The 23,566-nt window shown below is 45.8% G+C and overlaps 2 protein-coding genes across 4 annotated transcripts in view; both read right to left on the reverse strand.

Moving 5' to 3' along the window:
• DNAH10 (dynein axonemal heavy chain 10) overlaps positions 1–9,818 on the reverse strand; it is a 168,361-nt gene extending 158,543 nt beyond the window's left edge. Inside the window, exons 1-3 of the mRNA XM_032168329.2 lie at positions 9,515–9,818; positions 4,294–4,374; positions 747–847 (exon numbers count right to left, since the gene is read on the reverse strand). Coding sequence (XP_032024220.1) covers positions 747–847; positions 4,294–4,374; positions 9,515–9,728 — 396 coding nt within the window. The 5' untranslated portion in view covers positions 9,729–9,818. The remainder of the gene's footprint in view (positions 1–746; positions 848–4,293; positions 4,375–9,514) is intronic.
• A 2,532-nt stretch (positions 9,819–12,350) lies between these two features.
• Positions 12,351–23,566, reverse strand: part of ATP6V0A2 (ATPase H+ transporting V0 subunit a2) — a 48,670-nt gene continuing 37,454 nt past the window's right edge. Inside the window, exons 16-20 of one of the 3 annotated variants that reach the window (XM_032168358.2) lie at positions 22,027–22,146; positions 20,852–20,971; positions 17,561–17,678; positions 15,103–15,274; positions 12,351–14,152 (exon numbers count right to left, since the gene is read on the reverse strand). In XM_032168358.2, coding sequence (XP_032024249.1) covers positions 14,047–14,152; positions 15,103–15,274; positions 17,561–17,678; positions 20,852–20,971; positions 22,027–22,146 — 636 coding nt within the window. In that variant the 3' untranslated portion in view covers positions 12,351–14,046. Of the gene's footprint in view, positions 14,153–15,102; positions 15,292–17,560; positions 17,679–20,851; positions 20,972–22,026; positions 22,147–23,566 lie in introns of those variants that run through there. The other 2 variants (XM_032168359.2, XM_058425274.1) reach the window with 2 other exon arrangements.

A 23,566-nucleotide genomic window follows, 5' to 3' on the forward strand; every position in this document is an offset into this window, starting at 1 on the left:
TTAGCAGGCCTGTGTTGTCCAAACCCCACACATGCCAAATGTTTTCAGAACTGACCTTTGGCTCTTGGGATGACAACTTCTAAGCTTTTGGAATATCCTGCCTAATATGGGAGTCTTTGTGTACCTACATCCTTGGGCCATTCCTGAAGGTGTATGCTAACAATGTGATTTTGGCGAGCCTGGTTTTGTTTGCTGGGGCCCCAGTCATACAGGATCAGTTCAACCTCTAGGGTGGTGGTGAGGGCTGGAGATGAAGGGGAGCTGAGTAACTAAGGTCAGCCACGTGGATGCTCCATGCCTGTGTGACTGATCCCCAGTAAAAACCCCAGACACCAAGGCTCAGGTGAGCCTCTCTGGTTGGCAATACTTCATGCATGTTGTCACTCATAGCTACCAGGAGAATTAAGTGCTGTCCATGAAACTCCACTGGGAGGGAACAGATGGAAGCTTGTGCCTATTTTCTGCTGGTCTCTGTCCTGTGCACGGTTTTTCCTTTTTTTGCTGAGTCTAATTTGCATCCTTTCCCTGTAATAAACTTAACTATGAATATAACAGATTTTCTGGGTCCTGTGAGTCCTTCTAGCCAGTCCTTCTAGCCAATCACCGAATCTGAGGGTGGCCTTGGGATCCTATAATCTCCATTCCAACATGATAAATCCCTTGGATGGGGCTATGTCAGTTACCCTGAATCCTAGAGGGCGTCAGGGGTCCCCACCCCACCAACAAGGACAAAGAGCCATGCTTACTTTGGAAGGGAGTTTTTCTGAAATCTCTTTGTCCGTTTCTTCATCCTCTATGTTGATTAGAGGTTGGCCTAGAGATTCGGTTCTCAGTGACACACGCTTAGCTGCAAAACATCAATCAAAGTGTAAGAGAAAATAATCAGAAAATTGGATTTCCTACCATCAAGAGCAGCCCTGCATTTTCTGCACCAGTACATTTCATTCAAAAGGCGAGTTATCAAGTAGCTGTGCAAACCTTCTGTTCCAATCAATCCGATTGTGGCCTTGACTCACATTGTAATTGACAAGAATTGTTTCATTTTTGACAGGGTGTCCATCAGAAATTTTACGTGTTTTTGTCTGCGTTCTCTCAGGTACAGTGTCCACCCTGTGACCGTGTGACTTCTCTGAGGTTTTTTACTTAAAAGGGAGTTTATCATAAAGACAAGAATTACAGGCCAGGCGCAGTGGCTCATGCCTATAATCCCAGCACTTTGGGAAGCCGAGGTGGGTGGATCACTTGATGTCAGGAGTTCGAGACCAGCCTGGCCAGCCTGGCAACACCCTGTCTCTACTAAAAATACAAAAATTAGCCGGACGTGGTGATGTGTGCCTGTAATTCCAGCTACTAGGGAGGCTGAGGCAGGAGAATCGCTTGAGGCCAGGAGGTAGAGGTTGCAGTGAGCCAAGATTGTGCCACTGCAGCCTGGGTGGCAGAGTGCGACTCCATCTCAAAAAAAAAAAAAAAGAATTACAGCTAGCATGTTAGCATTTACTCCTTTTTCACTATGAGATGCAAAACTTGTGAGGGACGAGAAGAAAACCAGTCTAAACGAAATGACGCATCTCTCTCAAGTCCACTTTGATTGATACAGATTCAGAAACCTCAGCAGACACCAAGTCTGAGCCCTCAGAACATCCAACAAGCCCAATGATTAGAGAAAGGAGCTTTCCCTGGGAGCTTTCCCTCAGCTCTTACTTTGAAAGGCACTGTGCAAAGTCACTGTGGCTTTGGCATCAACTCATTGTCAGGGGTCTGAATCCTCTCTGCTATTAGTTTTCTCATCCATAAAATGGGACAGTAACATCTACCAGCCAGATTCTGGAGGACTAAATGACAGCACGGGTAAGGGTGCACCGTGGTTGGTAGGGGAATACTCTATAGACAGCAGTACCAACATTATTAGACAACTAGCAATAGACTACAGTAAAAAAAAACACACTTATGAGCAGGTGCCATGCCATGCACAGCCTGTAGTCCATTGCTAATTCTCTAACAGCATTAGAGTAGTCTCTAATCTCTACAAAAAATCAAAATGTTATCCAGGAGTGATGGTGCATGCCTATAGTCCCAGCTACAGGGTGGAAGATCATTTGAGGCCGGGAGTTTGAAACCAGCCTGGGCAATGTAGTGAAACCTCATCTCTACAAAAAAAATTAAAAAAAAAATTTTTTTTTGAGACAGATCTCACTGTGTCACCCAGGCTGGAGTGCAGTGGCACGATCTTGGCTCACTGCAACCTCCGCCTCCCGAGTCCAAGCAATTCTCCTGCCTCAGCCTCCCGAGTAGCTGGGATTATAGGTACGTGCCACCATGCCTGGCTACCTGGCTAATTTTTGTGTTTTTAGTAGAGATGGGTTTCATCATGTTGGTTGGGCTAGTCTCGAACTCCTGACCTCAAGTGATCCTCCTGCCTCGGCCTCCGTAAGTCCTGGGATTATAGGCGTGAGCCACCACAGCAGCCCAAAAAATTAAATTTAAGTTAAAAAAAAAAAAAAAAAAAAACTTAGCCAGGCATGGTGGCACACATCTGTAGTCCCAGCTACTTGGAAGGCTGAGGCAGGAGGATCGCTTGAGCCCAAGAGTTCAAGGCTACAGGGCACTATGATCACACCACAGCACTCCAGCCTGGGCCACAGAGCAAGGCCCCATCTTTAAAAAGGAAAATACACTTATGAATATACTTAATGTCACCTAGAAATGGTAAAAATGGTAAAAGTGACATCCATTTTACCACTATAAAAAAAGAAGAAAATATATAATAATGTTAATTTACTTTGTGAGAAAGGACTTCCCCGACCTTCCCACCTAAACAGCTCTTCCCACCCAAGCCTGTCCTCTTCATGGATGTATTGGGCTCAGAAGCCGAGAGTGCCTTCCTAGGACACCTCAGCAGACATTGATGTGGCATCCAGAACTACCATCTGCCTTATCAAAACCCACTTTATGCCGGGCGTGGTGGCTCACACCTGTAACCCCAACACTTTGGGAGGCCGAGGTGGGTGGATCACCTGAGGTCAGGAGTTTGAGACCAGCCTGGCCAACATGGTGAACCTCCATCTCTACTAAAAATACAAAAATTAGCTGGATGTGGTGGCATGTGCCTGTAGTCCCAGCTACTCAGGAGGCTGAGGCAGGAGGATTGCTTGAGCCTAGAAGTTAGAGGCTGAAGTGAGCTATGGCAGCACCAGTCCAGCCTGGGCAACAGTGAGGTCCTGTCTCAAAAACAAATAAATACATGAAAAGCACTGTGCCTTGAAGATTCTGCCAAGAAAATGGCACCTGCAGTTTGTGCAGTGGGAAACCCACTCTACAGAACAAAGTACAAAGCCTGTGTTTGCTGAGCTGGCTGAGACACCGCCTGTATAAGTGTTTGTATGTTACATACTACACTCGGTTGAAGAGTATCCCCCACAATGCATGTCCTAAAGCTGTGACCTCATTTGGAAACAGGGTCTTTGCAGATGTAATTAGTAAAGACGAGGTGATATGGATTAGAGTGGGCCCAAAATCCAATGTGACTGGTGCCTGTATAAGAGGGAGAGAGGACAGCCGGGTACGGCGGCTCACGCCTGTAATCCCAGCACTTTGGGAGGCCGAGGAAGGCAGATCGCCTGAGGTCTGGAGTTCAAGACCAGCCTGGCCAACATGGTGAAACCCCATCTCTACTGAAAATACAAAAATTAGCTGGGTGTGGTGGTGGACGCCTGAGATCGCAGCTACTTGGGAGTCTGAGGTAGGAGAATCACTTGAACCTGGGAGGCGGAGGTTGCAGTGAGCTGAGATCACACCATTACACTCCAGCTTGGGTGACAAGAGCGAGACCCTGTCTCAAAAAAAAAAAAAAAAAAGGTAGAAGGAGAGAGGACACACGGAGAAGAAAGACACAGAGGGGACAGGGCCATGTGATGATGGATGTAGAGACTGGAGTGATGATGGTGCAGGCCGAGGACACCCTGACCCCCAGACTGCAGTGAGGAGGCCAGGAAGGATCCTCCGCTTGGTCCTGCAGAGGGAGCACAGCCCTGCTGGCACCTTGATTTTGGAGTTCCAGCCTCCAGAGCTGTGAGAGAATACATCTGTGTTGTTTTCAGAAACCCAGTCTGTGGTCACTTGTGACGGCAGCCATGGGAAACTACTGCATCCGTCTATTCATGACCTAGCACTTTCTCTTTGTGGTTCATACCCAGTGAAAGTACAAACTGATTGTGGCATGGCAGCCAGCACCCTACTCCCGCTGTGGGGGGCTTTCTCAATTCCACCCTCCCACGATCCCTCCCGACTCCACACCTCGCACTTTATCCACGGACTCCACTTTTTGAGAATAAGTCTCTTCTTCCTCTTCCTCTTCAGACAGGACAGGTATCTCATCTTTATGGCCACATAAATGGGAAGAAAATATAAAACGTAATTGTTCACTGCACGAAACACCTGATATCTTTGCTTTCTGTGGTATGTGGCCCACAGGAGACCCGTTATGTTACAGTGGCACAGCAGTATTCCTTACTGGAGCCAGCTTTCAGTGACAGCCAAGGAGGTTTGTGCAAATTCTGCCAAGAGACGAAGGATACAGAAATGATCAGAGTTACCACCAGCCCAGAAGAAATACAAATAACCAAGAAGCATAAGAAAGACGCTCCTGGATGCACAACACTATGAACGTATTTAACACCCTAAACTGTACATTTCAAAATGGTTAAGATGTAAATTGCAGGCGATGTGTATGTTACAATTTAAAAACTGAAGGAGGCCAGGCGCAGTGGCTCATGCCTGTAATCCCAGCACTTTGGGAGGCCGAGGTGGGTGGATCACTTGAGATCGGGGCTTGAGACCAGCCTGGTCAACATGGTGAAACCTCATCTCTATTAAAAATACAAAAAAAATAGCTGGGTGTGGTGGTGGGCGCCTGTAATCCCAGCTACTCGGGAGGCTGATGCAGGAGAATCACTTGAGCCCAAGAGGCGGAAGTTGCAGTGAGCCGAGATCATACCACTGCACTCCAGCCTGGGAGACAAAGTGAGGCTCTGTCTCAAAAAAAAAAAGAAAAAAGAAAAGAAAAGAAAAGAAAAAACTGAAGGGAAAAAAAGAGGCTCAACTACATTAACATTTACATAAATTAGAGTAAGGAAGTGCAACTACTTTTCTTCTATGGAATTGGCAAAAATCTAAAAAATGGCCAATATCGAATGTCAAGGAGGCCGTTAGGAAACAGCCACCTCATCCACCACCACTGGCTGTGGACCAACAGGACCCACTCAAATTGTAAAAGACCACAGTTGTTACAGATGCATTTCATTTTTATAAATCTATCCTCCAGAAATACACAAAGTATGCAAGGATAGACGGACATTGTTCCATTGTTTGTAGAATGAATACTCTGAAAAGCTAAGTGTCCATTAGTTAGAGAATGGATGAGTAGAATATGGTACATCTATGTATTTAAAATCTATCAAGCTAGGTAGAATTGTAGGTATTGACATGAAAAAATAACCAAGACGTTGTGGAGGGAGAAGTCACAAAATAATATGTATATATAGTATGATATTTATAGTTTTAGGAACTCTATATATCCATATTTTATCATCATAGAGAGAAATATAGATTGTAGATAGAACAAGGATAGACAGATATAGATGACAAGCAGGTAGGTAGGTAGGTAGGCTGATTAATTGATCTCAACAGCCCTGACCTTATGCCTAGACAGACAGAGATAGACAGACAGACAGACAGCTAAACAGACGTGTAGGTAGGTAGGTAGGTAGGTAGGTAGGTAGGTAGGTAGGTAGGTAGGTAGGTAGACAGATAAGATAGATAGACAGACAGACAGACAGACAGATGTATAGATAGAAAGAGATAGATGTATAGGTAGGTAGGTAGGTAGATAAATTGGTAGATAATTGATAGATGGATAGATGATAGGTAAATGATAGGTAGACAGACATACAGATAGTCAGTTGGTAGATAGATAATACACAGAGAGATAGATATATAGGTAATTAGGTAGGTAGACAGGAGACAGAGATAGATGTATAGGTAGGTAGACAGGATATAGATAGAGGTATAGATAGATAGATAGATAGATAGATAGATAGATAGATAGATAGATAGATGGATGTATAGGTAGGTAGGTAGATAGATAGAGAGATACATACATACATACATACATACATACATAGATACATAGATGTATAGATAGAGATGTATAGGTAGGGAGGTAGATAGGTAGGTGTATAGAGATAGATAGATGTATAGGTAGGTAGGTAGATAGATTGGTAGATAATTGATAGATTCATAGATGATAGGTGAGTGATAGGTAGATAGACACACACAAAGATTGGTCAGTTGGTAGATAATAGAGATAGATAGATGTATAGGTAATTAGGTAGACAGGAGAGAGAGAGATAGACGTATAGGTAGGTAGGGAGACAGGAGATAGATAGATAGATAGATAGATAGATAGATAGATAGATAGATAGATAGATAGATAGATAGATAGATAGATAGACAGATAGGAAGGTAGGGAGACAGATCAGTCGGTTGGTAGATGATTGACTGATTGACTGATAATTTGACAAAAGAGCCAACCAGAAACACACCAAACTAATAATAGTGGTTACCCCTAGGAATAAGAGCAGGACTGGAGCTTAAGAGATGGAGAAGCGTTGCTTTTTCTTTTTATATGTAAGTCTATATTCTGTGAATTCATAAGAGAACATGTGTTCTGGCAGTATTTGTGTAATTTCTTTAAATGTAAGGAAGTTACTAAATGATACGTACAGTATGATTCCATTTTGTTTTTTCCAGGAGGACCACATGTACCTACTGGATCAGTATCTGGGGTATCTGCTGCCCGGAAGGACACCTCGCCTTTCTTACCACCACCTGCCCCAGTATCTTTTTGTCTCCATTCCTATCATTTTTAACCAGGAGCAGAGAGAAATCTTGACCAGGGGAGGGGCAGAAAGAGGAGGAAAAAAAGGAAAGAAGGGACACGCTGGGCTCTCTGCAGGTCCTCTGAACAGACCAGAACCATCTGTCCCCCAAAAATAATCTAGGGAAACTGTTCAAGGGTGTATATGAGCTCGTAGGCTTAAAGAGCAGAGAGTGAGTGACAGCGTGTGGAGCTGGGGATGAGGTCTCTTCTCCCCACCTGGCCAGAACCCCCAACATCCGACGCCATCTGGCACCTCCAGAATCAGCAGCTTTGAGAGTTTCCAGAGATAGCATCTTCGGCAAGGAATCCATCAGCTTTTCACCATGAGGTGATAGTGGAGAAGGGACGGGAATGGAAGGGAAGACCAGGGACAGAGACAGCCCAGAAACGAGTCAGGGGTCAGGGGTAGGGGAGTTCTGAGCTCCCTTTGGAGGGTCCAGGAATTAACCAGGGGGACCCTCTGAGGTGAGACTGAACTCTGCTTCCACACAGGATGACCTTTGGGCTAAGCACGTGCTAGTAAACACAGCAAACAGCCACCCCACCGTTAACAGAGGCCCTTGGAGGGCTTCTGCAAGAAATCCAAGTCACATCCATTGTTTTAGGGTCTTGCTGTAATTTTTTTTAAATGTATACGAAACCCAAGTTCCCGCAATGGTGGTACATGTTAAATGGTCAATCCTGCGAGTGTGTTTTTGGCTTCCACAATTTCACTTGGTGCCAATAAAAGTGCCTACATTCAAGGTCCAGTTATAATCTAATGTCCAGGTCCAAAGGTATGCCAGGGAGAAAAAAATAATAGGCTGGAAGGTTAAATTCCAAAACGTGATCACGTGGTCCTCTCTCCAGATGGCACAAGGGATTTGTTATTGTTTATTTATGGTTTTGGATTTCTTTATGATGAAGACGTTTTATTATGTGCAAGCAAATAATGAATATTTAAAATAAATGAAGGTGGCCAAGCGCGATGGTTCACACCTGTAATCCCAGCACTTTGGGAGGCCGAGGTGGGCAGATCACCTTAGGTCAGGAGTTCAAGAGCAGCCCGGCCAACATGGTGAAACCCTGTCTCTACTACAAATACAAAAATTAGCCAGGCATGGTGGTGGGTGCCTGTAGTCCCAGCTACTTGGGAGGCTGAGGCAGGAGAATTGCTTGAACCAGGGAGGTGGAGGTTGCAGTGAGCCGAGATTGCACCACTGCACTCCAGCCTTGGCGACAGAGCTAGACTTGTCTCAAAAAAAAAAAAAAAAAAGAAGTGGCCAGGTGCCAGGTGGCTCACACCTGGAATCCCAGCACTTTGGGAGGCTGAGGCAGGAGGATCACTTGACCTCAGTAGTTTGAGACCGCCCTGGGCAGCATGGTGAAATCTGTCTCTACCAAAAATATAAAAATTAGCCAGGCATGGTGACACATACCTGTAGTCCCAGCTACTCAGGAGGCTGAGGTGGGAGAATCACTTTAGCCCTGGAGGCAGAGGTTGCAGTGAGCCAAGATCGCACCACTGCAGTCCAGCCTGGGTGACAGAGTGAGACCCTATCTCAAAAAAAAAAAAAAAAAAAAAAGTTAAAAAATAAAATAAATGAACGTGCCTGGTACCTTTAAAAAAAAAAAAATCAAAGGTTTGCCGGCCCTGCCACCCGAACCCAGTGAGACGCCCTGCAAGGGATCCCCAAGTCCTTAAGGGGCTGGAAAAGTAGCCCAGGAGACTGGACAGCCAGGCAGGAGGTCCCGGCAGCTGTGCTCCGGCTGCTGCTCCTGCGAGGAGGCGGCTTTCGAGGTCCCAGTCTCCTTCTAGCTGTTTCTGAAGAGAGTTGTCCTGCCTCCTTCTCTCACCTGTGCTGGCCCCTCCCTGCCCTCTCAGTGTCCCTGGGCCTATCAGAGAGTAGGTGGGGCTGGGAATCCGCCTCCACAGAGGGTTCTGGGACCCTGGTCACTGTCTTTTTGTATTTGCGATGCTAATTTGTTCAACATAAACATTTAAAGTCTACTGTAGTTTTGAAACTTTGTCTTAGCCTTACTTTACTTTTTAGGATATGAGGAGCCTCCAGAAGTAGAAAGGGGTGCTCTTCGGACCACCCGTGAGACCCTGCGACCGTCAAGGAGAGTGACAGTGACCTGGGTCCCTGCCACACCTGAGCATGGCTCTACCCAGCCGTTCGGATTTTTGCACGGTGGATCTTGACTGCCCGTGGGCCTTGGGCAGGTTACTTAACCCCCTCCGTGCCAGTCTGCTGATCTGTAAAATGGGGATGAGGATACACCCGCCTCGTAGGGTTAAGCAGTTGATACAAGCGTTGGAATCGCACCTGGTACGGGGTGCGGGCTAAGTCAGTGTTTGCTGTGATTTTTCAATCAAGGTCTGACTTTCAAGTGAGCTGTGGGCCCAGGAGGGCAGAGACGGCTGTGATTGCTGGGTTCGCCCGGGGCCTGCACGTGGCGGGCGGCAGCGTTTATGGACAGCACCTGAGGCCGGGGCCGCACGATGGGCAGGCTCTAGCAGCCCCCACGCCCGCCGAAGAGGCCGGGGCGGGCAGGAGGGAAGCCCGGGGAAGGGAGCGGCGCGTCGAGGCTCACCAATCTCCACCTCCACCTCCTCCGGCGCCATCGTGCGGTAGATGAAGAGCGCCGAGGGGCCCTCCTCCTCGCTCGCCTGGTTGAGGAAGTGCAAGATGAGGTCCTCGCCCTGGCCGTCGTCGCGGTTGAGCAGGTCCTCGAAAAGCTGGGGGTCAGTGATGCCGAAAGCCGCATACACGCGGTCGCGCATCCACAGCACCCGCAGGTCGTCCATGGCGCCGCGCAGGGCAGAGGGAGCCGGGCGCAGGGCGGGCGTCCGTGGCAACGGCGGCCCTAGCAATGGGCGCCCTGGCAACGGCCACAGCCTGCCCCGCCGACGGCGCCGGCGCTGGGGGCTGCAAGCTCGGCAGTGTCCCGCGCCCGGCCCCTCGATCCCCGAACCCGCGCGCCGCAGCCCGCGCCCCGGCCCCGAGATCTCGGAGGCGCGCACCAGGCCCCTGGGCTGCCGAGGTAGGCTGGTTGCTCCCTGGTCCCGGCAGCGCGCACGCCCCTGGATGCGAAGCGGGACCCTCGCCGCCAGGAGCCGCCCTCGGGCCGCTGCAGCCGAGGGTGCGACCTCACCCCACGCCGACCGGTCTGGAAGCAGCCCGCCCACCTTGCAGATGAAGCTGGGGCTAGAGAGGTGGCGAGACGAAGGTCACAGCACCTCGGCGGTGGCAGAGGCAGGATTAGAGGCCAGACAGAAGGATACGGCCTCAGCCCTCAGCCACGTGGGTCGAAGGCCAGCGGAGGAGGAAATAAGCCGAGAAAGCACGAGTTCCTCGTGGCCTACGAAATCAGGGAAGAAGGAGCAGAGTTCTTTGGCTTTCTTGCCAAACCAGAGCATAATAAAGCGAAACACCCACGTTTAAAAATATAGATATATTTATTTGTCATTAGCAAAAGTAGTTCAATACTGATAGAAGATGCAAATTTGTCCTTTCATGCATTTGTGGAGCAAAGTACTAACTTGTTCACTGTCATTTCCCCTCACAAGGAGTTGAGCCCCTAGATGACTCAGGCTAACCCTAAGAACCTACCTAGCTAGCCTTCTTAGATACTCCCATCAAAGAACAGGTGGCTTGTACTAAGTATTTCTGAAAATTCTAAACCAAATCAGCAAAAATGGCCTGACTGTGGGAAGACTGTTTGTCCAAACTGCCTTATTCCCATCATCTTGATTTGAGAGCTTCATAATAACCTTCCTGGATATATTCCCTGTGGCACGCAAGCAAACCTGGCTTTACGTCTTTAAGAGGAATTTATTGTTTTAAATGCAGACTGCAGAATAGGTGTAGAAGTTGTTTTTTGTTTTTCTTTTCCAAAATGTGTCAGGCTCTAAAACGTCTGAATATGTAATTCATGTACATCGTAAGGCTGACCTATGCTACAGGTATTCTGTGCCTTATTAAACAACTGCAGAGGGCCAGGCGCGGTGGCTCACACCTGTAATCCCAGCACTTTGGGAGGCCGAGGTGGGTAGGTCACCTGAGGTCAGGAGTTTGAGACCAGCCTGGCCAATATGGTGAAACCCCATCTCTACTAAAAATACAAAAATTAGCCAGGCACTGTGGCAGGCGCCTGTCATCCCAGCTACTCAGGAGGTTAAGGCAGGAGAATTGCTTAAGCCTGGGAGGCAGAGGTTGCAGTGAGCCGAGATTGCACCACTGCACTTCAGCCTGGGTGACAGAGTGAGACACCGTCTCAAAAAAAATAAAATAAAATAATTTTTAAATAAACAACTGCTGAGGGGATGCTGACACCAGAATGTTGTTATAAAATATCCATTCCAGAAACAGAAACAGAGCAGCATTCAGCGAAAGAGGAGTTCCAAGTCCTTTTGCTGCTAGAAAGTCTGCAGGGCTCACCCAGATCCTATCAGACAGAACACCCTTTGCACTCCTTAACTGACCACCGCAATTGCAGTCTCCAGCCCAGCAGGTTGAATCAAAGTCTAGTTTACTGAAGAAATCCCTTGGGTTTTAAGATTCTGTTAACACATGGTAATAAACATCTAAATAAAAACTGAAAAATGTCATGTCGTGACATTTATCTTTAGGAAAATAAACAGATATTCAGTATCATCCACACAACTTGCCATCTGTGTTCTGGATCTCTGCTATCAAGGGAATGAAGTATGTTTTAAAAACTGGATACATAATAGGTTCTAGCAAAAGGCTTAAAAACAAGCAAAACTGAGCGACAACTCTGGTAACATGACACTGGAGCCCATTGCTTTATAGAGAAACAAATTCCCCTGGCACCTATAAGACACTATTATCAAACTACATTTCCAGAGAGCGCTTTCCCGGAGTTAGGATTCTGAATTCGCTTTTCATATAATGACATTCTACATAAATACTACATAGATTTCAACAGAGAAATGACTGCATCCTCTACTCTATAGCCTGAGAAGAGGTGTTAATTAGAAAGAGTTAAAAAAGTGGCCCCCCATGGGAATTACTAGTGGGGAGCAGTAAACAATTCCCTCGAATATTGTGTCCCTTATTTACCAATCAGCTAACAGTGCCCTGAAGTCTTGGGCTTCCTAGGGATGAAGTAGTTACTATTGTTTTTATGACAGATCCCTGGAGCAAAGTAACACAAATGTCCCCTTGTGGAAGCATCAGCTCTAGGTGAAAGCAACTCTGAGACCTGACCAGCACTGCTGGGATGTCATAGTCACCCAACACAAGTGCCCGACATGACACCTTTCTAGGGAAGCATAACTTTGAGAGCAGAATCATTTTCAAGCATTTCATCGGCATCATTTGATAATTTAATATGAGGGACAAAAAGCAGTAAGTCCAAACTGGCCTTGGGTAACATCTCATCAAGTAGCACACAGAATCTGTACTGTAATCAAAAGGGTTTAATTTTAGGTCACGGCTATGTCAACCTCATGCCTTGAAATCAGCTGCACAGCCACGTTAAACTCAGCACCTCCAGACTCTCAGCTTGTAACAGAAGTGCCAAGCTCTCTACCTCGAAACAGGATAGAGGAGGATGGGGGCAAATAGGCTTTTAATGTGTATCACTCACAATGTCAAGAAGGTGAAAAAATGTCAGGTTTCTTTTTGAAAATAATTATCTAAAATCAAACTAAAATATGAAAAATTAACCTAATTTGCAAGAATACAGATCAAAATGTTCAATAGGACTGACTCAAGTTCACAAAAAACTAAATGTCAAGTAAACAGATGAATTTAAACTAAAGATTATAAAATAATGGCTATTAAGAATTAGTTTTCAACTGATCTAAACAGTGTTTGAAGGTTTAAATTAACTCTAAATACTTTTATCAGCACTTTAGCTAGAAACAGTCTGAAAGTAAAAAAATTATCATTAGATTGTTCTCAAGGATAAGTGCAATCTCTTCATGGTAAAATATCTTCATTTATATTTTGTTATAAAAATATACAAAATACTACTTTTTACCTTTCCTTCACTCAGTATAAACCCTTCTGGTTCAGTGACATCAGCCAAGCTGTCACTAAATTCAAATCATGTCCACATTACATTTTCTACAGTCACACTGGGTTTTAAGGCTCAGTATACAATTTATCTTTCCAAACATACAATTATCATAACTGGTTTTACGTAAGGATAACAGGATAAGAGTCCTTAAAAAAATATACAAGTGGGATAACCATTTGTTGTAGGTCATTTTATCCCATTGTCCCCAATTACTAAAACAAGACAAAATTGTAAAAACAATCCTCTACTTGTAATTCTAGGTAGCACAGGATAAAAAATGTTTGCATATTTTGGCCAGGCACAGTGGCTCACGCCTGTAATCCCAGCACTTAGGGAGGCCGAGGCGGGTGGATCACTTGAGGTCAGAAGTTCGAGACCAGCCTGGCCAACATGGTGAAACCCCATCTCTACAAAAATACAAAAAAATTAGCTGGTCATGGTGGCGCATGCCTGCAATCCCAGTTATTCAGGAGGCTGAGACAGGAGAATCACTTGAACCCAGGAGGCGGAAGTTGCAATGAGACAAGATCGTGCCATTGCACTCTAGCCTGTGTGACAGAGCAAGACTTCATCTCAAAAAAAAAAAATTGCATATTTTTAAATCCAGCAGAATAAATGTGAATGTTTTCATTACTCATCATTAAATTTTTTAAAAAACTATCCCTACTTCAGCTGTTGGAAAATATTACCTGGTAACTTCAGGTGACAGATTAACTCTGTTGTTTTTTTTAAATAAAGTTTAAAGGAATCAAGTATCTAACACCATTTTCAATTAGCCATGCAAAATTGGCTTCTCTCCCCCAATCCTGTATTTGAAAAAATAACTTTAACATAACGTTTGGCATTAACTTATATTTGCTCATCATAAAAAACCAAAAGAAATTTTTACACCTCAAATTGGTAAACTTTACAAAATATTTAACATATGAGGAAGAGGTATATCTTACAGAATTATTTGGCTATGTCATAAGGCAGTAATGAAGATGGAATTTTTCCTATCATAAATCTGACATAAGTGAAATTCTATAACATGGTCATTCTCCATATCTGAAAGCTTGTTGGTTACAGCAATATGATCATGCCACGCTGTCATCGTTATTGAACTTTGATGAAAGTAGACTGAATGAGAAAGGAACAAATTTGGTGCCTGCACCAACGTAGAACTTGTTCTGAAATTCTACCCTAAAAAAAAAAAAAAGCCATGTATTAATGGAAGACTATGAAATCACATCCCTTAAAACAACATTTATAAGTTAAAAAAAAAAAAATTCCAGTGCTGAAATTGCTTCATTCCAAAATATGTTCTTGGCACAAATATCTTTACTTAGCTAAACACCGCCCCCCACCCACAACCCCGTGCTGGCTTTCCCAGTGTGAACAGAAACTCTGACACATCTGCTGCCTCTCAGTGCCCAACACACAAAAAAGCAAGTGCACAAGTAACGAGACCCTCTCCTGCCACTTGAGTCACTGGAGGCTCAGAGCAGTAATCCAACCTCCACCACAAAACATTAGGAATTACATAAGAAGGATTTATTTTGCAATAAGATAGAGCAACCTGTCAGACCCAAAGTGAATTAGGAGTACGAAACATACGTAAGTATTCTGCAAACTTAAACTTGCTTTTACTTGTCAGCGATAATAGTTCAGAAACAAAATACATTTTTTTTTTTTTGACATGGAGTTTTGCTCTTGTCCCCCAGGCTGGAGTACAATGGCGTGATCTCAGCTCACTGCAACCCTGCCTGCTGGGTTTAAGTGATTCTCCTGCCTCAGTCTCCCCAGAAGCTGGGATTATAGGCGCACGACACCACACCCAGCTAATTTTTGTATTATTAGTAGAGACAGGGTTTCATCGTGTTGTCCAGGCTGGTCTTGAACTCCTGGCCTCACGTGATCCACCTGCCTTGGCCTCCCAAAGTGCCAGGATTACCAGGATGAGCCACCGCACCCGGCCCAAAATACAATTTTAACTCAGAGGATATGAACGCAGATCCCAATGGTAGGAAGGGAAGAACTGGCCTAAATTCAGCATTAGATTTTGCAGGGGCTGTGTATATTTGGTTGGGCAGGGCGGTGGGGGGTGGGTATGTTTTTTAAATAACAGTTCCAAGGCTAGGTTTCAAACTCACCAGTGGAGGCGTATGGCGTGAAGAAACGCAGAAAGCCCTTCCATGATCAGCAGGATGAAAATGGTCAAAACTGCAAAGAACGCGATAACCGGGAGCAGTACCAAGACGCCATAGGTGGTGTCGACGCGGAGACCCACGCGCATCAGCATGGCCCACAGGACATCAGACAACTCTGCAAAGGAGTGCAGCCTGCACAGGTCATGCTCACTTATATACAGTGGGTCCCTCTGTGAGCCACCTGGACTGAGTTTCCCTCTGACAGCTCTGAACTATTATCCCATAAAATAATAGACACAACTGCTTCTCATGTGAAAGCCTGTCAGCTCTGAGACGGTCTCAAACACTAAGGAAGACCTGGTGCTCCAAAAACATCAGAGGCCATCTCCCAAAGGGAAGTCTTGCCCCAGACTAGGTTTGGGTTGTGACCTCCCAAAGCAGCACTAGACCAGGCAGCCAGAAACTGGCTCCCAGGCCTGGTTCTGCCACTGAGGGACCAACTGGATGACCGTGAGTAAAGCACCGACACTCAGTGGCTTCAGTCACCACCTCTGCAAAATGGAGATGAACGCCCACAGGGCCCCTTCAGCCATAAAATTCCAGACCTTTGGCTATGCTTATAAAAACATAAGCATTTTTTTTTAACTAAAAAAAAAAAAAAAAGACACCCTCTTGTCCGGTGGTTTCCACAAGCACAGGCAGTGCTTGCTTTGCAAAAAAAGACCTTGCAATCAAAACCATCCGAAGCATCCCTATTAATCCATGGGAAAAAAGGTTTGTTCTATGGCCTTTAAAATTTTTGTTAAAACATTAAAAACTCTCTTATTGTTGGCTATATTGTTGGCCAACAATAAGAGGGTTTTTTTTTGTTTTTTTGTTTTGTTTTGTTTTGTTTTTTGTTTTTTGTTTTTTGAGACAGAGTCTCACTCTGTCACCCAGGCTGGAATGCAGTGGCACGATCTCGGCTTGCTGCAAGCTCTGCCTCCCGGGTTCATGCCATTCTCCTGCCTCAGCCTCCCGAGTAGCTGGGACTACAGGCACCCGCCACCACGCCCGGCTAATTTTTTGTATTTTTAGTAGAGACAGGGTTTCACCATGTTAGCCAGGATGGTCTCGATCTCCTGACCTCATGATCTGCCCGCCTTGGCCTCCCAAAGTGCTGGGATTACAGGTGTGAGCCACCGCACCTGGCCAATAAGAGAGTTTTTAACGTTTTAACAAAAAATATAGGGAAATGAAAAAATGGTAAATCTATCTTTCAAATGTTAGAAGCACCGAGTATTAAAGTCTTTTGTCTGTTACATAAATAAATAAATAAATAAGACAGTTTATTAGGGTAGTTTGAACAGTGCTTGGTTTCTATTGTGTAACTTGGCAAGCTGGATGACCTGATCCAGGGCAAGCATCTTTCCTAATACTTGCCAAATTGTCCTACGCTTTTTTTTTTTTAACTTTTTTTTTTTTTTTGAGACAAGAGTCTCACTCTGTCACCCAGACTGGAATGCAGTGACGTGATCTCAGCTCACTGCAACCTCCGCCTCCTAAGTTCAATCAATTCTCCTGCATCAGCCTCCCAAGTAGCTGGGACTACAGGTATCCATCACCACGCCCAGCTAATTTTTGTATTTTTAGTAGAGATGGGGTTTTGCCATGCTGGTCAGGCTGGTCTCAAACTCCTGACCTCAGATGATCCACCTGCCTTGGCCTCCCAAAGTGCTGGGATTACAGGTGTGAGCCACTGCGCCTGGCCTGTCCTATTCTTTTCTACATTTGAACTCACTTGCAACACTGCATCCTTTGCACCTTCAACATCCTGAAACATTGCCGAGCACCAGTGGTGGGTTATCGGCATCTTCATCACAACACCTGCCGCACGTAGGTTGGTAAATGCACCTGCACCTACCTGCACAGCTAGGTACTGTGGTGACTGAAATGGGAACCACGCTGCTGGGGAACAGGTGTTAACTACACTGTGGAAACTAACATGTGTGCATTATTGGAACTGTGCAAAGGGAGGACTCCTGTGATCAAGGCTACCCATGAGTGCTGTGGCAGGACTTGCTTGAAATAAACAGATAGTCACACCTGGTAAGGCAGCACTAAATAAAATAACTACTAACAGAAACAGTAATGGCACAGTAGCAAGTACTTACACCAGAGGCTCCCGAGCCGTCTCAGTTCTCAAAGCCCCTTGTGTCTCACTGATTTTTTTTTTTTTAATTGGGCTGCCTCTGAAGCCAGACCAGCCTCGAGAGACTCTCTCTGTGATTTTTCCACAGCACCCCTCAGCCAAAAGAAATAGCCAAGAGAGCTGTGTATTAAGTAGTCAATAATGTAAGTTCACATGGCAGCTGCAAGATGATGCTATGACTATTAGTTACAAAGTTAAAATATCCCACAGTGCCTGGAGTCTGCTGGCACTACAGGGCGTTGGGAACTGCAGGTCTAAGCAGGAACTTACGTGCGTGAGCCAGGCTGAGCGCCCAGAGCCTCAGGTAGGAGGCGGTGTTGGAGATGCATCCCAGACAGTACTCGATGGAATGGATTACTTGGGTCATTAGTATTTCTCCAAAATTAAACTGAGAGAGATCATACAACATATGTTAAGAGTCATGATGTTACATGTGTACTTCTACATGCCAAGTGGGTTCCACTTCAAGGATTACAATGAAAGAGCTGCCGGCTGGAGGCTGGTGAGAACACGCTAGATTGTGAGGAACAGAAACCCAAGACGTATTCTGTTCACCACACTGCCACTACCCAGCTCCATGACCAGACTTTACCACCCCTAATCCCCACCTTCATCAGCCCCACTCCCACCCCATGCCTCAAACTCCCCCGTGTAAATGAAGAGGGTAGACCAGAGGAACTGCCATGGCCACAGCTGCTACACCAACGGGATTCCGGGGCAGGTCTCAGTAATTATGAAACATCTACTGATAAAATAGGTATTCACCAACTGCAAGAGTAGAAGGCGATTCACTAGATGTGAGCATTCTAAGTAGAGCCAACCAGGGAAAACTATGCAAGGGGTCCTTGACAGGGAAAGGGCTGCAAAACACCAGGCAAGGTGACTCTCATGCGCTTTCCAGCTCTGCTTTTGTTTCTCTATGATCCTAGAACTTAATTATTAATTATCCCAAATTAAAACACGAAATTACATAATAATTACAAAATGCTGATTATAAGACATTTTGTTTGGTCCTCACTAAATGGCCAAAATAAAGTTTCCATGAAAAGAAAGGAGGCCGTGCTCTGCTGTCTTCCTGGGACTGCACCTCTGTTCTTTGCGGGGAGCCACTACTTCCCTGTCCAGCCTTGTACCCCCAACCACAGTGGCTCTGAATTATGTTCCCAAAAGTCTTATGCTGAAGCCCTAACTGCAATGTGACTGTATTTGAAGACAGAACCTTTGAGGAGGTAATTGAGGTTGAGTGAGGTCAGGAGGTGGGCCCTGACCCACTGTGACTACTGTCTTCTGGGAAGAGCAGGAGAAACAGGGGTGCAGGCACAGAGGAAAGGCCCTGTGCCGACACAGCAAGCTGAGCAGGGAGGCCTCAAGGGAAACAGCCTGCCAGCATCTCAGTTCAGGCCTGCCAGCCTCTGGAGCTGTGAGAAACAAGTCTCTTGTGGAAGCCACCCAGTCTGTGGTATTTTGTTATGGCAGCCCCAGCGGACTAAGACAGCAGTCACTGGTCCAGGGGACTGAGAACGCAGTCACTGGTAAAGGGGACTAAGGCAGCAGTCACTGGTAAAGGGGACTAAGGCAGCAGTCACTGGTAAAGGGGACTGAGACAGCGGTCACTGGTAAAGGGGACTGAGACAGCATTCACTGGTCCAGGGGACTGAGACAGCGTTCACTGGTAAAGGGGACTAAGGCAGCAGTCACTGGTAACGAGGACTGAGGCAGCAGTCACTGGTAAAGGGGACTAAGGCAGCGGTCACTGGTCCAGGGGACTGAGACAGCGTTTACTGGTAAAGGGGACTAAGGCAGCGGTCACTGGTAACGAGGACTGAGACAGCAGTCACTGGTAAAGGGGACTGTGGGCGGCAAGCCATCCAGATGTCAAGGCAAGAGATGGAGGGCACGAGCTGTTCCAGTATAATAAAATATATAAAACAACAAGAGTTATACTAGATCTAGATCATAGACATGATTATATATGAATATCATTAATCATTAGTTTGTAGCAATTACTCTTTATTCCAATATTATAAAAATCTTCGCTCTATAATCATAACCTAGGAAAAACCAGGCCATACAGAGATAGGAGCTGAGGGGACATAGTGAGAAGTGACCAGAAGACAAGAGTGCGAGCCTTCTGTTATGCCTGGACAGGGCCACCAGAGGGCTCCTTGGCCTAACGGTAACGCCAGCATCTGGGAAGATGCCTGTTGCCAAGCGGACCATGGTCTAGCGGTAGCGTCAGTGTCAAGGAAAAACACCCACTACTTAGCGGACCGGGAAAGGGAGGGGAAAGGGAGTCTCCCTTTCCCCGGGGGAGTTTAGAGAAGACTCTACTCCTCCACCTCTTGTGGAGGGCCTGACATCAGTCAGACCCGCCCGCAGTTATCCGGAGGCCTAACGGTCTCCCTGTGATGCTGTGCTTCAGTGGTCATGCTCCTAGTCCGCTTTCATGTTCCATCCTGTACACCTGGCTCTGCCTTTTAGATAACAGTAGCAAAATTAGTGAAAGTACTAAAAGTCTCTGATATGCAGAAATAATGACGTAAGTGGTCTCTCTCCCTCTCTCTCTGCCTTGGCTGCCAGGCAGGGAAGGGCCCCCTGTCCAGTGGACACGTGACCCACATGACCTTACCTATCATTGGAGATGACTCACACTCTTCACCCTGCCCCTTTTGCTTTGTATCCAATAAACAACAGTGCAGCCAGACATTCGGGGCCACTACCGGTCTCCGCATCTTGGTGGCAGTGGTCCCCTGAGCCCAGCTGTCCTTTATCTCTTTGTCTTGTGTCTTTATTTCTACAATCTCTCGTCTCCGCACATGGGGAGAAAAACCCACCAACCCTGTGGGGCTGGTCCCTACAGGAGACTAAGGCAGCAGTCGCTGGTAAAGGGGACTGAGGCAGCAGACACTGGTCCAGGGGACGGAGGCAGCAGTCACTGGTCCAGGGACGGCAGGTATTTGGGGATTCTTTCCTAACACTAACAAGCTGGTAAGGGCGCTTTGCTCTCTGATGGAAAGACTGAAAAAATAAGCCCAGGGCAACTTGTTACCATGGTTCTAGCATCATGGGGCCAACTGACTTCACAATATAAAGAAAACTTACAAAGAAAGAAAGCCAACCAAGGCCTCTTGGAATTGGAGACCCAAAAACCGTAATCATCCTGAAACCACCTCTGTCCTGCCATGAGCCAGTAAAAATCCCTTCACAATCAGAAAAAACTGGGTCTCTATTTCTTGCGACTACGGAAAAGTTCTGACTGATCCACGAAACTTCTGAAAGCAACGTTCATGGCACCTTAAGTCACTCCAATCATAACTCTCAACATAACAGCAGAAATCCCACTGGAGAAGTGAGAGGACAAAATGACCCGAACTCATAAAATGCCACCACCTCTATCATCAAACAGCAATTGGAAAGCGCTGGTTTCTCATAGTCGTGGAGGCTGGAAGCCCCACTTTCTTAACCATTTTTTAAGATGATTAAATACTATCTTAACATGATCCTCTCTATGGAAGCTTGGTTACTTATCTAAGTTTATCAATAGCAATCGAAAAGATTTACCTCTTCACACGCCATTTCTCTACATCCATCTTCCACTTGGCGATTTCCCTCTTCTACATCTTGGCTTCCCAGCAATGAAACTTCTTCCTCACTATCTTTCCTTATAAGTGTGTAACCACTCTAACAACCAAAAGAGCACAGAGTCAGTGCCTGTAAAACCACAAGGTTGTGACAAAACCAAACTTGTATAGTTTCTTTGTTTCTCTTAATGATTCAGCTCTTTGCGAATAAAAAAGTTCTTTAGGCTAGGCACAGTGGCTCACACCTGTAATCACAGCACTTTGGGAAGCCGAGGCAGGTGAATCACCTGAGGTCAGGAGTTCGAGACCGGCCTGTGCAACATGGCAAAACCCCGTCTTTTACTAAAAATACAAAAATTAGCAGGGCATGGTGGTGGGCACCTGTAGTCTCCCTACTTGAGGGCTGAAGCAAGAGAACTGCTTGAACCCAGAAGGCAGAAGTTGCAGTAAGCTGAGATAGTACCACTGCACTCCAGCCTGGACAACAGAGGAAGACTCCAGTCTCAAAAAAAAAAAAAAAAAAAAGAAAGAAAAAGAAAAGAAAGAAAATCTTAAAGAAGAAGAAATTAAGAAGAATATGGAAAAAGGCATTTTAATTGTGCCCATCTGAACTGAAGGATTGAGTTGAACTCCTAATAAGCTTGTAGTTCATACCAGCAGAGCAGGTCTCCACAGGACCTGGACACAGCAGGCTCTTTCAACATCAATGTTTTATTTACTTATTTATTTTGAGACAGAGTCTTGCTCTGTTGCCCAGGCTGGAGTGCAGTGGCACGATCACAACTCACTGCAAACTCTGCCTCCCAGGCTCAAGCCATCCTCCCAACCTCAGCCTCCCGAGTACCTGGGACTAAAGGTGCACACCACCACACCGGCTTATTTTTGTATTCTTGGTAGAGACAGGGTTTCGCCATGTTGCCCAGGCTGGTCTCAAACTCCTGGGCTCAAGTGATCTGCCCGCTTTGGCCTCCCAAAGTGCTGGGATTATAGGTGTGAGCTACCATGCCCAGCCAACATCAATGTTTTAAATAAAGGAAACTTTGGCTTTTAAATCAAGAAACAGGGACCCTCCAGGAGGTGTTTTCTACACCAATCCTTATATAACTGAAAGCAGGCTTTGCTCACAGTTGTAAATGCATCCAAACCCGCACTTACCCGGTTCACTCCGAAGCAACTACGCCCATTGTGAAGCCACAACAAAAACAGTGGCTTTCCCAAGAAAAGGACGGGGACAGACAATGCTGTGACAACCAGCAGCACTCTCTGGACATACTCCTATTAGTGCAGAAGGTGAGAAACCCGATTAAAATGTGAAGGCCTGCCTGCAGAGTCAGCAGCACACGATGAAATCAGGAAAGATCAAACAATGTCTCCACACGAGGAACATTCAATAAATGCCAGCCAGCTACATTTGCCAGAGGGTTTTCTTCTCCTAAACTCATAGCTGAATTCTAGAACTGATAAATAACATTAATGACCCTGTGGTAAAGTATTATTTTGTTTCAGACCAGCAAGGAAACTTTACAAAAATTCTAAAGAGAGTCAAACTCCAACTAATCATTTTCTGTAAACACTGTAAATGAGAAAGTATAAGCACAAGCAGAATATTTTTTATATTCTTGGTTCTGTTTTCCTGTTACTTGATGATTATAAAGATTGAGGACTATGAGTGTGAAGCAAGTGGATTTACCTCCACACACACAAAATCGTGGAAGAGAATTCAGAACAAAACCAAAAACACTTCCTTAGAAAAACGAAGATTTATAGTTACTTAAAGCTAAATCAAAAGCAAAACCCACTCAGGCTTACACAGCCACGGCAGTCTGCGTGGCTTTCCAGGGTCTGGACGGGACACTGTGCTGTCCAAGCTTATCACTCTCTATGGTCGCCCCTCATCAAAAACAGGTTCCTCGAGCTCTGTGTGCTACTCAGGCACAAAGCTGTATTATCTACACACTATCAACACGATGAACCTCTTGAAATGCCGAGAAAGGTGGCGGCCACAGGCAGAGCCACATCAGAAGTCCTGGGCTGGAGCCAGGCTGACCTAGGTTAACAGCCTGGCCCTACAGACCGCTGAGTGACCAGGACTGCCCTGAGCCACCAGTTATCACCAGTAACGGGGGATGACACCACCTACCTCCTGGGGCTGTTGTGAGAATTAAGAAACACTAAGTAAGGAAAGCACACTCTCAGGTATGCGGCAGGTACTAAAGAAAGGTAGCCGCCCTTCCTTGATCTTTCCGTCCACGGCACCTGTGCCCACTGAACGCCCCTGCATTTATCTGCGGTATCTATGCCATTGTACAAAACTTCAATAAAATAATGATAAAATACAATTCTTAAAAATCATAAACAAGAGAAACAAATATACAGAAACAAAAAGTTCAAAAAGAACGCAAATATGCATCTCGTCAGCGAGGCCAAAGTTCCGTAAGTTGAGCTTCAAATCTGACTGAAAACTTTCCAGCACCCAATAGAATATGAAAAACAAAACCAAATGCTCCATTCACAGATCAACACGATGAAAAACCAAAATACGGCTCAGAAGGAACACAGGCTCTGATACTACCGACTGGGAGGGTTTCCCCAGACGTCCTCACAGACACCGGACAACGTGGTGAGCCGTGTCTGGACCAGCATCCGTGGGCAGGAGGTGCCGTGGCGCTCACAGCAGAAAGACCCTCAATGTAAG

The sequence above is a fragment of the Hylobates moloch genome, unplaced genomic scaffold (genome assembly GCF_009828535.3).
Source record: "Hylobates moloch isolate HMO894 unplaced genomic scaffold, HMol_V3 SCAFFOLD_12, whole genome shotgun sequence".
Classification (NCBI taxonomy): Eukaryota; Metazoa; Chordata; class Mammalia; order Primates; family Hylobatidae; genus Hylobates; species Hylobates moloch.